A 12651-nucleotide genomic window follows, 5' to 3' on the forward strand; every position below is an offset into this window, starting at 1 on the left:
AGACATAGCCTAGAGTTTGACTAAATAAATTTTGATGTTGCTTGTCGCAAAACTATTTTATTTTATATTACCATTAAAGATTGTATTAACATATTTCGAATGCGAATATATAAAAATTTGAATAATATAGGAAAAAAAATGATAATCAAGGTGGACCATTGAGTACCCCATTGATCTTGTTCTAAGATAGAGACAGTGTGGTCGCCTTATATTTGAAGGTGACGATGTAGACTTGATACTTGCCGCCTAGCTATATACTCTACTTTCATTTGGATATTGTTGAGGGGTGTATTATTGTTTTATGGAGTTGGAATGCTTCAAAGTGCTTGAATAGATCAAACCATGTGTATATTTTGACTCTGACTCTATAACCCGTGGTAGTGGCAAAGACGGAAGTTTATTTTTGGGGGCCAACATTAAAATTTTAAATTTTATAATGGTCAAAGTAATATTTTATAATATTTTATGTTTGTATGTGTGTTATTTTAGAATTATAAAAAGGATTAAAATAAAATATTTTATCTTTGGAGGGCAAAATGTAATTTTACCATTAAATTAACTTATGATTTTAAAAAACTTTAAGGATTAAATTAATAAATTGTCATTGGAGGGAGTAGCCTTGGAGCTATCCCTACCTATAACCTGTGGTAGAGGCGAAGGTAGAAAATTGTTCTAAGAGCTAATAAAAAATTGTGAGGGGCAAAGTAAAATTTTATCACTATACTATTTTGTCATTTGGTAAAAATTAAATGGATTATATAGTGAATTTTTTTTGGGGGGGAGGAGGGGGGAGGCCATTACCTGCTAGGTTGCCTCCTCTCTCCGCCCTTGACCTATGGCATAAAGGTAATTTATGGGATCGTTTTGAGACATTTGGAACATATATGCTATAGGTAATGTAATCGAGTTCAATCATGTGCAAACTTGTTAGTTTTGCACGATTTTGTTTGTTGAGAAATAAATAACACTACTAATTTTTATTGACATTAAATTTTTTTAATATGTCAAATCAAAATTGACCATGCAATGCACATGTATTTATAGTTTGATCCACAAATTATAATACACTCCATGTATAGCATTTAACGCCCAAAACGATGTCTAGTGCAATAAAATAACATAATTGATACAATGATGATATTATAAGGACTCAATTAGAAAGCTTTGAAATTTAATGATCAATTTAAAATCAAAATGATAGTTTAAGAAATTTAGTGAAATTAGCCCTTTATTTTTCATGACATAATGTTAAATTTAACCTTCAATATTTACATATTTCGTCAAATTGACCGTTATTTCTTATTTTTAGCTAAATTTGACCCTTAACCTTTTGAAAATAGTCAAATTTGATTATTAATATTTCAAAAAAAAAAGTTAATTTGCTATTTTTCAAACTGAAATATTGAGTAAAACATTACAATTTTAAACACGGTAACCCGCAAGGCAATTCACATGTACTTCATGCTTTTTTTTTTCATAATTTTGAATTTTTTATTTTATGATTATTTTATAATTTTTAAAATTATTTGTTAACATGACATTAAAGACGAATAGTTCCAATCTTGTAAAACCAGATTATGTAAAAATCATATTAAAAAAAATTATTTTGTTGCAATCCATATAAGTTTAAGATCCAAACCCAAACAAAATTGGGCCCAGCCCACCAAAATTCTTGAGTGGACTTTGACGTTACTTTCCACTTAAACTAATAAAAAACTTTGGCCGAAAAAAAAAAATTAAGGGATTAAATTCAAAATGGGTCCTCAAACTATATAAATTTGATCACTTAAGTACCTAAAGTTTTTTTTTTATCAACATTGGTACCTAAACTATTAATTTCATCTCGATTTATCCAAAATACAATACCAACAAATAAGAACTTGCGACATCATGTTAAGTTCTTACAATCTTACTAAATGTTTTGCGCTTTTGAGGTAAAATAAGACAAAATTAATATTTTGAATATTTTTTATCAACAAAAATAAACTTTAGTTACCTAACTGCAGAGATTAGAAGTAAGCAAAACTCGATTCAATTTAAATTGAAAAAATAAAATAAAAATTAAATTTTAAGTTAATCAAATCGAGTTATTCGAAATATTCGAGTAAACTCGAATAAATAATTTGAGTTTCGAGTTCGAATCGAGTTGAATTTTACAATTCGAACAACTCGAATAATTCAAATAACAGATTGGTGTAAACACCCTTTTGGTCCCTGTCAAGTTTGAAAATAAGTAAATTGATCTCTTTCTTAATAAAATTACAAAAAATTCAAAACATTTATAAAAATTTCAAAATTTATATTTTTAAAAAATTATAAAAATATATAAGGAAAGTTAAAAATTAAAATTTCTAGAATAATAATTTTGGGACCAAAATAAGTTAATTAATGATTTAAGTTTATCATACTAAAGTATTTATTATTAATTTTTGCTTTGACAAAGTTTTCAAGCATATATAGTTTTAAATTTATGTGTTTTAACATGAAATTAGTTATACCGTAATAAGATTTTGATTTGAGATGTTTAATTTTTAATATAACTCGAACAATTTCACTCGATTTGAAATTTTTTGAATTAAGTTAGGATGAAAAAATAATACTTGTCAATTTGATTAACTCAAAAATTTCTCACTCAATTCAATCAAACGCTTATCCCTAACAGAAATGGCAACAGGGCGAGGCAATGTGTATTTTTGCCTGCCCTAACCCCAACCCAATATACCTCTAACATAACTTGACCCAGACCTCACCCAAAATTAAATATTAATTTACCTATCGAGTAAAATCAAAACTATATCGACTTTAATGTCTTTATTACTTTTTAGTGATACTATTAATTATTTCTAAATATAATTATATTAAAACAAATATTAATATAAATTTTATCTGATGACAGGGTAAGATAAATTTTTTTAAATCAAATTTCGACCCAACCCGACCAATTGAAGAATTAAATTTGCCCTGCCCTGCCCTGCCACACCTGGAAAACCAAATTTCAAAAAATAAAAAAACCTGATCCGATATTGAAACCCGTTGGGTCGAGTTTTTTTTGCCATTCTTACCTAAGTGGAAAAACTGTTATAGTTTAGGGGCTAATTTTGCAATTACGCGAAAACGAAATAACCAAATAAATTGAAAATAAAAGGTTCTTTTTAGTAATTTTTTTCTTTTCTCAAATTCCACTTTGAAAAAGGAAAGCGAATTTATTCTGAAATTTACAAATTTTCGATGACAGTTGCAATGGGGAAACCGAAGGCAAAGTTTCTCAGTCTCCCGTAAAAAAGAAAAAAAAATTGAAAACAAAATAAAAACCGTCTCAGATCCAGAAACTTAGATCCAAACTTCATTTATTTCTGTTTGATTCTCGAGGAAAAGAGAGAGAGAGAGAGAGAAAAAAAATGGAAAGAATAGAAAAGCTCATAGATAACTTGCCGCCGATGGATCTGATGCGGTCGGAGAAAATGACGCTCGTTCAACTCATTATTCCCGTCGAGTCTGCTCACCGAGCCATTTCTTATCTCGGTGAACTCGGTCTTCTCCAGTTTCGTGATGTACGTTTCTATATGCTCAGATCCGATTCTTTTTGTTTGCGCTGCTTTAGTTTTAATCGTTTTTTGAATAATTATTAATTAGGAGAATTTCGGATTTGTTTTTTTTCTTTGGTATTAATAGGAAATGAGATATCGCTTTTTTTAAGTAGTTGAAATTTACGTTCAGCTGAAAGCAGAGAGCTTGTTATTATATATTTTTTAGCTGTTATTGTTTTCCTGCATTTGAAATTTTGGTGGAGTCAATGCGAATATGATAAATGATTAGGTGTTGTTCCGGTGTTTGAATTTTATGAGAGCGTGAGATCTTGGCTGAATTAGTTTTCTATACCAGTCCCCTGTTTGATTTGAGATGTATTTGAATTGCTGGATCTTGTTAAGATACAATATAAAAGGCTTTAGATTCAGAGCAAGGAAGTTATATTTGTATTGAATTTCTTAGGAAGGAGTTTCTGTTTCGCATAATAACAAGGTGGTTTCTGGTTTGTTTTGAGAGATTTTGGAATTTGAGCTTATTTAGGGCTTGGCTTTGAGCTTATTGGAGAAAGTTTTACTTTATGCTTTTGAAGGTAATAATTTTGTAACTTTAGACCTAGCTTTAAGTTTTGCCTATAATGTGAAATTTAATATTTCAATAAGCTTTGCTCTATTTGGGAATAGAACATATATTAAGCTCTTGGTGCGTGTATTAGTATGAGTCCTAAGTTTCCAGGTGTTATAGGATTGCTTGAATTATCGAGAGGAGCAATTTCATGCTAAAGTATTGAAGGATGGACTCTCTGTTTTTTTGTTGGTGAACTATACTAAATTTAGCCACAGTATGTGCTGCAAGTATGATCAGGGATTTAAAGCGACTTTCTATCAACTTATTGATTCAAGTTATTTTTGTTTCACTATGCATTTGGGTTAAGCTTTTTTGGGGCTTTGTTTGTTATACTGATGATAATGACTATTAATTGTTAAAGATGCTGTTTTTATTATATAATTTAGGATGGAGGATTTTGTAGAGGTGGGATCTTGATCCACCTAAATAGAAGTCCTACTAGTAGAATTGTTGTCAATCCAGTGAATATATATGTATGTATATATATTTGGGGGGGGGGGGGTTGCTTTAGAAGGTCTTAAGGCTGTCTACCATGTCATCTCTCCTTTTTCTGGTGAAAAGGGTGTTTGGTATCATAACCATATGGCTAGTTGCTGATTGCTAACTAATTTAATGAAATTGCTTTTGTAACCATCAATTGAATATGCTAATGGTTATAATACTTTTCCTCTACTGTGGCAGCTAAACTCTGAGAGAAGTCCTTTCCAACGAACATTTGTTAATCAGGTATGGACCAAAGCCAGAGATTTAATTTTGTGCTATATGTTTAGGCTTAGTTCTCAATTGTTAAATATTTATTTTAATGAGAAAATATCAAGTATTATTTAATAACGGTGCAAGGTCAGTTGAAATGAGAAAATCTGCTGATTTTTTATAAGTATCCTTTCCTTGTGTACTTAATCGTATCTACAGCGTGTCTTTGAGTGAATCAAACTGAGTGATTATTGATTATAATCTGTGGTAGTTTTAATTGTTGAGAGGTCTTAACAGGTGAAGCGTTGTGGAGAAATGTCAAGGAAGCTACGCTTTTTCAAAGATCAAATTAGTAAAGCTGGTCTACTATCTTCAGTACACCCTGTTGTGGAACCAGATCTAGAATTGGAGGAATTAGAGGTACATTTGCTCTACTCCCACCAACTAATCGTTCATTCCCCCTTTGACTTGCATATTCCCTTTTGATGTTCCAGTTACAGAAAGTTATACTTTATTGCGTGCCACAATAGTTAATGTAAGAAACGGTGGTCTTTTCTGGAATAAAGTGTGTATTGTATTTTGTGTTTATTACAATTCCAGATACAACTTGCTGAGCATGAGCACGAACTGATTGAAATGAACTCCAACAGCGAGAAACTTCGAGTTACATACAATGAGCTCCTTGAGTTCAAGTTGGTTTTGCAAAAGGTGAATTTCTTGGTTCATTTCTTCAGTTATTATACATATTAATGTGTTAGGGACCAGTTCTTGCATTTGTTTATCGATTTCTTTCTCATCTTCACTGCAGAAAGTCATGTTAGGGTTTTACTTTTTTTTTCCCTCCCTCCCCTAAATACTTTCTAATATTCAGTTATTCCTCTGGTTGGTTGATTTCTGCAAAGCCATTTTTAAGAATTGGTTAAGCTTTTTGATGGTCCTGCTTCATTCAAACATGATAGGAAATTACTAGGCAAAAAAAAGGCGAAAAAATTGAAAGGAATATCATAAGATCACAGGGCAAGTAACAATACGAAGTGAATATTTTTGTCTGTTGTAAAGATATGTGAACTCATCAAATCCATGTGAACTTTTTTCTATTTCCTTTTTGAATGCTACGCTTTTGAAAAGAAACCTATAAGCAAAGTCTTTATGTTGAATACTGGATGCCTTCTCATTCATTTTGCTCAAATTCCAGGCATGTGGTTTTCTTTTGCCAAGTAGTAACCATGCAGTTGCTGAGGAAAGGGAATTAACTGAGAATATATACTCAAATGATGATTATGTTGAGACAGCATCATTACTTGAACAGGTATTTGCTGATCCTGTTATTTAATTACTTTTTGCAAACCTATTACTCCAGTTTCATCTAGTATATGCTTATTCACTGTACAGGAAACGAGGCCTGCAGACCAATCTGGTTTGAGATTCATCAGTGGGATTATTTGTAAGTCCAAGGCTCTTAGATTTGAGAGGATGCTATTTCGTGCTACCAGAGGGAATATGCTTTTTAATCAGGCACCGGCTGGTGAAGAAATTATGGATCCTCTGTCTGCTGAAATGGTTTATTTTTCCCTCTCATCACCATAGATTATGTTGCTAATTCTTCTGCTATCTTTTAATTTGGAAGCTTTTACTGTTGTTTGATACATTCTGTCTCTGGTTTGTCTACATCCAAAGATGTCATGGTATTGCTTTTTGATGGCTAGACTGTTGCAGTGTTGAAAGAAAGAAGCTTTACAATTATTTTTTTTCTATTTGTCTTTGCAGGTTGAGAAAACAGTATTTGTGGTTCATTTCTCTGGGGAACAGGCAAGGACAAAGATTTTGAAAATTTGTGAAGCATTTGGTGCTAATTGCTATCCTGTCCCTGATGACATTAGTAAACAAAGGCAAATAACTAGAGAAGTAAGTTCTGGGTCATTGAGGTTAATTTTTTTTTTGTGTCCGTTATACTAATCAAATCATATTTTGAATTTAATGTACAAATATGTTAATCTTCATATGATCTTCATAACCTGGCCTAAAATGCTATGCCTTGATTCTTTGAGGAGATGACCTAACAGCTTTGATTCTTTCATTTTTTTTTATTCTGGAATATTCAAGAGCTGATCCAAACTTCAACTTAATTTGGCTCTGTTTTGACTTTCTCACTTGTCTATATATATGCCTCGAATGGTTGGAGTTACAATGGAAATCTGTATTCTTCTAGTTGAATGTTTGGGTTTTTGTTCACAGGTCTCATCACATCTTTCTGAATTGGAGACCACATTGGATGCTGGTATTCGCCATCGAAATAAAGCTCTGACCTCAATTGGATACCATCTAACACAATGGACGAGTATGGTAAGATGTGTTTTAGTGAATGTGCCTTGTCTTACTTGTTGTCTTTTGCTGGAGCAATGAACATCGCAATGCACAAAATATCTAAAATAATAATGTGCAAAATATCTAAATTAGCATATAAAATCCCATATATTTGTTGCTATGATATTATCAGCGAGGACCCTTGTAATTTTTAATTTTTTGAAAACCAGGTACGAAGGGAAAAAGCTGTATATGATACATTGAATATGTTGAATTTTGATGTTACTAAGAAATGTCTTGTTGGGGAGGGATGGTGCCCTATATTTGCAAAAGCCCAGGTATCTCATTATGCATCATCAATCTACGTTCTATGTTTTTTCTCTGCCCTCTTTATCTTCTGTTAGAACTTTGTTGCCTTAGAATTGAGGAAGTAGGTTTTTCCCAACAGATTCAAGAAGCATTGCAACGGGCAACATTTGATAGCAGTTCACAAGTAGGTATAATTTTTCATGTGATGGATGCTGTGGAATCACCTCCTACATATTTCAGAACAAACCATTTCACAAATGCATATCAAGAGATTGTTGATGCATATGGGTGAGTTCTAGCATGATGCTCTGTTGCTTTAACTTATGGCTGGCATGCTTTCTGTTGATATTATAGAGAAAAATGTATAAACTACTCACTTTAAATGGTATGGTTTTCCAGTGTTAAGAATATTGTTGTATTAATCTATACCTTAGTACATGATTTTGTGGATATGGATATTCTGTGTTTTAGATGGTAAATATAACATGCTAGTGGAGGGCAACACCTTCCTTTCTGCGGCCAACATGATTTCTTCCTTACAGTCTATCTAGTTGTTAGAACATTTACATAATGACACTATAGTATGTCAAAGTTGAAGTATCTCCTCCATATTATAACTGCTAGTTTATGCATTCTTAATGTATTGAATGATTCAGTCTCCTCCATATTATAACTGCTAGTTTATGCATTCTTAATGTATTGAATGATTCAGTGAGTCATAGTGACTTCAAGATAAGCTATTGTATATGTTTATTTGTGACATAGTTACTTGCTACCTATGTAACCTATCAGAATTCTGACATTAGAACTATTTGCAGTGTTGCAAGATATCAGGAGGCAAATCCTGCCGTTTACACTGTTGTTACTTTTCCTTTTCTTTTTGCGGTGATGTTTGGTGATTGGGGTCATGGAATATGCTTGTTATTGGGAGCATTGGTCCTTATAGCTCGAGAAGGCAGGCTCAGCACTCAGGCATGTCTGCAAACATATCTGTCTAACGAGCGAACCTATATTTGCATGATAAACTGTTATTGTTATAATAGGAATATTGGATAGGATATTGTTTTTAATGGGTATGATTTCTTATTGGGACTGTTAAGCAGGGTTTAACACTGAATGAGGCTGCATTTTATTTCAGTTAATCATTAATTCCTACTTCAATGATGGTTTGAACCATTGGGTTGACCCATTGATAACATACTGCAGAAAGTGGTCTGATTGGTTAAAAATCTGAAATACAAGTTTATGAATAGGTTCCAAATGGATTTCTACATTTCTGACGTCTTTGCTATATTTTGGTATGACTGATTTCATAGCATATCATTTTCCCCTCATTAATGTTTGTCTAATGATCAAACTGCTATACCAAGGGTCTTGTTGTATCTGTGTTCTTAGGTGAACTGAAGACAATAAGATTTCATTCTTCTTTTATTGAAAGAGAAAATCATCTGATTCAAAGTAAGAAATGAGACTCACACATGATTTGAGATGGACCTGATGTTGTGATAATTATGCATGCTTTCTTTCTTATTCTTCTGTTGATCTGCATGTAAATTTATTCATAGCTTGTAATTATTGTAATCTAATTTGCACATTTGATACCTTACAGAAGCTTGGAAGTTTTATGGAAATGCTATTTGGGGGGCGATATGTACTCCTTTTAATGTCACTCTTTTCAATTTATTGTGGGTTGATTTACAACGAGTTCTTCTCTGTTCCCTTTCACATATTTGGTGGTTCTGCTTACAAATGCCGAGATGTTACCTGCAGGTTTGTATTATTAATTTTAGATATCTAAATAATTTCACTAACCAGTTTTTACAAGAAAGATGGAATATGTTATGTTTTCATCTGATGTCATCCTCTGTCCTACAATGTCTCAGAAGCAATTTTAATTTTAATAACCACTATTGAGGATGTAATATTTCCTTGGTTTTGATTTCTCAGTAGCTTTATATTTCTTTCTTTTATGTAAGAATATTTACATACTATTCGCAACCATCTTTGCACTACTGTAGATCTTGATATAGAGTTTGACTATTATATAAATTGTATTGCACCATTGAATCAACCTCTGTAGATCTTCTTTTAGATATAGGTTTATTTTTACGCACTTATAGAACAATTAGGCTTATTGCATATTTTTAAGGCATTGGTCAACCTCCTCAGTGTTTCTCCTTTATATGCATATAGTTTAGTTGGAACTTTAACACGTAAAAAAAAATGGTGAATAGCCTAGTTCTGATGTACTAGCTTACAGCTTTGGTTTTGAGTGAATGTTAAGAGGTTCGACATTTGCAATATTTGGGCAGACTAACAATTTCTCGTATCTTCAACTAATTTTCCTATTCCACTGTTATTATGGTTGTTTTGCTCAGTGATGCAAAGTCTGCTGGTTTGATTAAATTTCGTGATCCGTATCCATTTGGTGTGGATCCAAGCTGGCGCGGAAGTCGTTCGGAGTTGCCTTTTCTGAACTCTCTTAAAATGAAGATGTCAATTTTGCTAGGTGTGGCACAGATGAACCTAGGAATTATTTTAAGTTATTTCAATGCTCGTTTTTTCCGCAGCTCCCTGGATATTAGGTGTGTGGTTTTTCCCTTTTTATCCTTCGACTTATGCCCTGTTCTTAACTTGCTTTCATTATTGGATGAAACTGAAACTTACTTTTCATCTTGATGTTAGGTATCAGTTTGTGCCACAGATGATATTCCTCAACTCCCTTTTTGGGTATCTTTCATTGCTCATTATAATTAAGTGGTGCACTGGTTCTCAAGCAGACCTTTATCATGTGATGATCTATATGTTTTTGAGTCCCACTGATGATCTTGGTGAAAACGAGTTGTTTTGGGGCCAGAGACCACTTCAGGTGTGATTTTCTCTCTTCTGGTTATTGATGCATACTGTTATTTACCGTGTTATTGTATTTCAAGTCTTTCTCAGCAGTCTGTTGTTGCTTAACTTGTGCAGATTGTATTGCTGCTTTTGGCATTAGTTGCGGTTCCATGGATGCTTTTTCCTAAACCTTTTATTTTGAAGAAGCTTCATTCTGAGGTACTATGTTGTCGACCTTTCTTTGGTCTTGCTTTCTTATTGCTACTTCTATTGTTTAGATTGGGCTTGGATCAATTTAGATGAATGTCTTGTTGATTTTTTGAACTTTTTGTGCAATGTGCTTTAGAGATTTCAAGGTCGCACCTATGGCTTGCTTGGTTCCTCTGAGTTTGATCTTGATGTGGAACCCGATTCTGCTCGGGACCATCATGAGGAGTTCAACTTTAGTGAGGTTTTTGTGCACCAAATGATACACTCCATCGAGTTTGTTCTGGGTGCTGTCTCGAACACGGCATCATATCTTCGACTTTGGGCTTTGAGGTGGGATCTATTGTTTTCTCAGTTTCAATCTTTTGCACTCTCTTAAATAAATGTTTAGCTAATGTCTGCTTTTAATGCCATTATAGCTTGGCACACTCAGAATTATCAACCGTTTTCTATGAGAAAGTCCTACTACTCGCTTGGGGGTGAGTTCTTTTAATGTTCTGCATGGTGAATGCTAGTTTTGTGCATATTTCAACATCATCCCATCTATTCATGCTCTCTTCCTAGGTTACGGTTTATATTTATAGTGAAATGTTGGATGAATGACAATAAAACTAAACCACTGTACCGGGCATAAAAAAAAAACTATTTGTTTCTTGCGTGATGTAACAAATTTCAGGCCTTTGCTGGTTGCTACTTAATCAAACCAGCTAAAACATATCACGCACTTATGATTTTTGAGTCCCAGTTGAATAACTTCATTGGATAACATGTCGAAGTAGATTCTGTAGTTGGAGCCTTGCTCAGTTTGTTAATGTTATATGCACAATATTAATTTATGACATTGAAACTAGAACGCATGCAATTATGTGCCATGTTTTCATGCATTTTATCTGTTTAAGCTTGCATTACTCTCTTAATCCGTTTAACCGTTCTATGGTAAAATGGTAATGACTCCATGAGGAATGATTATTACAGGTACGACAACATCGTCATTCGGTTAATAGGGCTAGCCGTGTTTGCTTTCGCAACTGCTTTCATACTACTCATGATGGAGACCCTCAGTGCTTTCCTTCACGCTTTACGGCTTCACTGGGTGGAATTCCAAAACAAATTCTACCACGGTGATGGGTACAAGTTCAAACCTTTCTCATTTGCCTTGATAACAGATGACGATGATTAGTTAAAACCATAATCCTTGCCTATTGACTTTTCGGATGCAAGAGAAGAAGAGTCGTACACAAAAATGGATATATCACCCTGATTATCACATTTTGGCCGTCCTGGGTTTGCTTTCTCATCCCATCCTTTTTGTGCTTTTACACAAATTTGACATAGGACTTTGAAATCCCAGCACTTTTTTTTTTTTTTTTTTCTTTCCTTAATTTTCTGGTCTTGGTATAAAAGATTTTGCAAATAGTCAGATTGGGAGAAAGGGTGTTATTCTACGTTATCGGGATTTGAAGTGAGTGGCAGGTGCGAATATGTTCTATTTTTATATCTACGGTTATAAATATTTTAGAGAAAACGAAGAGTCCCGATAAAATAGACTGAGTTGTAAAAAAGAGCTGTGGATTTCAATTCTTTGTTCTTTATTTCTTCAACTGGGGAGAATGGGTTGAGGGGTGAGTAAAGGGTAGATTTATAAAAGAATTTTATTACACTGACAAAAATAGTGGGTGATTTTGCAGGTAATGTAATGTATGGTAATGTAATATGATAGAATCGCATTCTTATTATTCTTATTATAACATAGAATTCCAAGAACTAGCTCCATCTTGCTTGCTATTATATCATTGTGGTGGACAAGTTATCTTCATGCTTTAATTTTTCTTTTTAATAATATTATCTGTTTATCTTTTGTGATCGTAAAAGTATTACGGAGTTTTTTATGAGTTAGATTGTATTTTTGTTTTATTTACTTAAAAAAAGGTAAATTGGTTCTCTTATATTAGATTAAAGAGTAAACTGATTTTTCTGTTTAAAATTTTATTCATTTTTACTATTAAAAATTTTTTTGTGGTTATTTCATTAGTGATGTCAACTTTGGATGGAATTTTTAATAAAAGATATTGGTTATTTGATCTACCATATAATGATTTATTTTGTTTATAGAATTTAAAAATTTTAATAAAATGGACAATTTTAATTTCT

The 12651-nt window shown here is 32.7% G+C and overlaps 1 protein-coding gene across 1 annotated transcript; it reads left to right on the forward strand.

The window, feature by feature from the left end:
- Positions 1–3175: 3175 nt before the first annotated feature.
- Positions 3176–12264, forward strand: LOC108469893 (V-type proton ATPase subunit a1-like). Its single transcript, XM_017770994.2, has 18 exons — positions 3176–3551; positions 4834–4878; positions 5143–5265; positions 5446–5553; positions 6041–6154; positions 6238–6405; positions 6613–6750; positions 7081–7188; positions 7380–7487; positions 7598–7746; positions 8277–8430; positions 9068–9228; positions 9837–10043; positions 10144–10327; positions 10429–10512; positions 10640–10833; positions 10920–10979; positions 11476–12264. Exons 1-18 carry the CDS (start codon positions 3399–3401, stop codon positions 11678–11680), a joined length of 2463 nt encoding a protein of 820 aa, XP_017626483.1. The 5' UTR covers positions 3176–3398; the 3' UTR covers positions 11681–12264.
- The last annotated feature ends 387 nt before the right edge of the window (positions 12265–12651 follow it).

This window comes from Gossypium arboreum, chromosome 8 (genome assembly GCF_025698485.1).
Source record: "Gossypium arboreum isolate Shixiya-1 chromosome 8, ASM2569848v2, whole genome shotgun sequence".
Taxonomy (NCBI): domain Eukaryota; kingdom Viridiplantae; phylum Streptophyta; class Magnoliopsida; order Malvales; family Malvaceae; genus Gossypium; species Gossypium arboreum.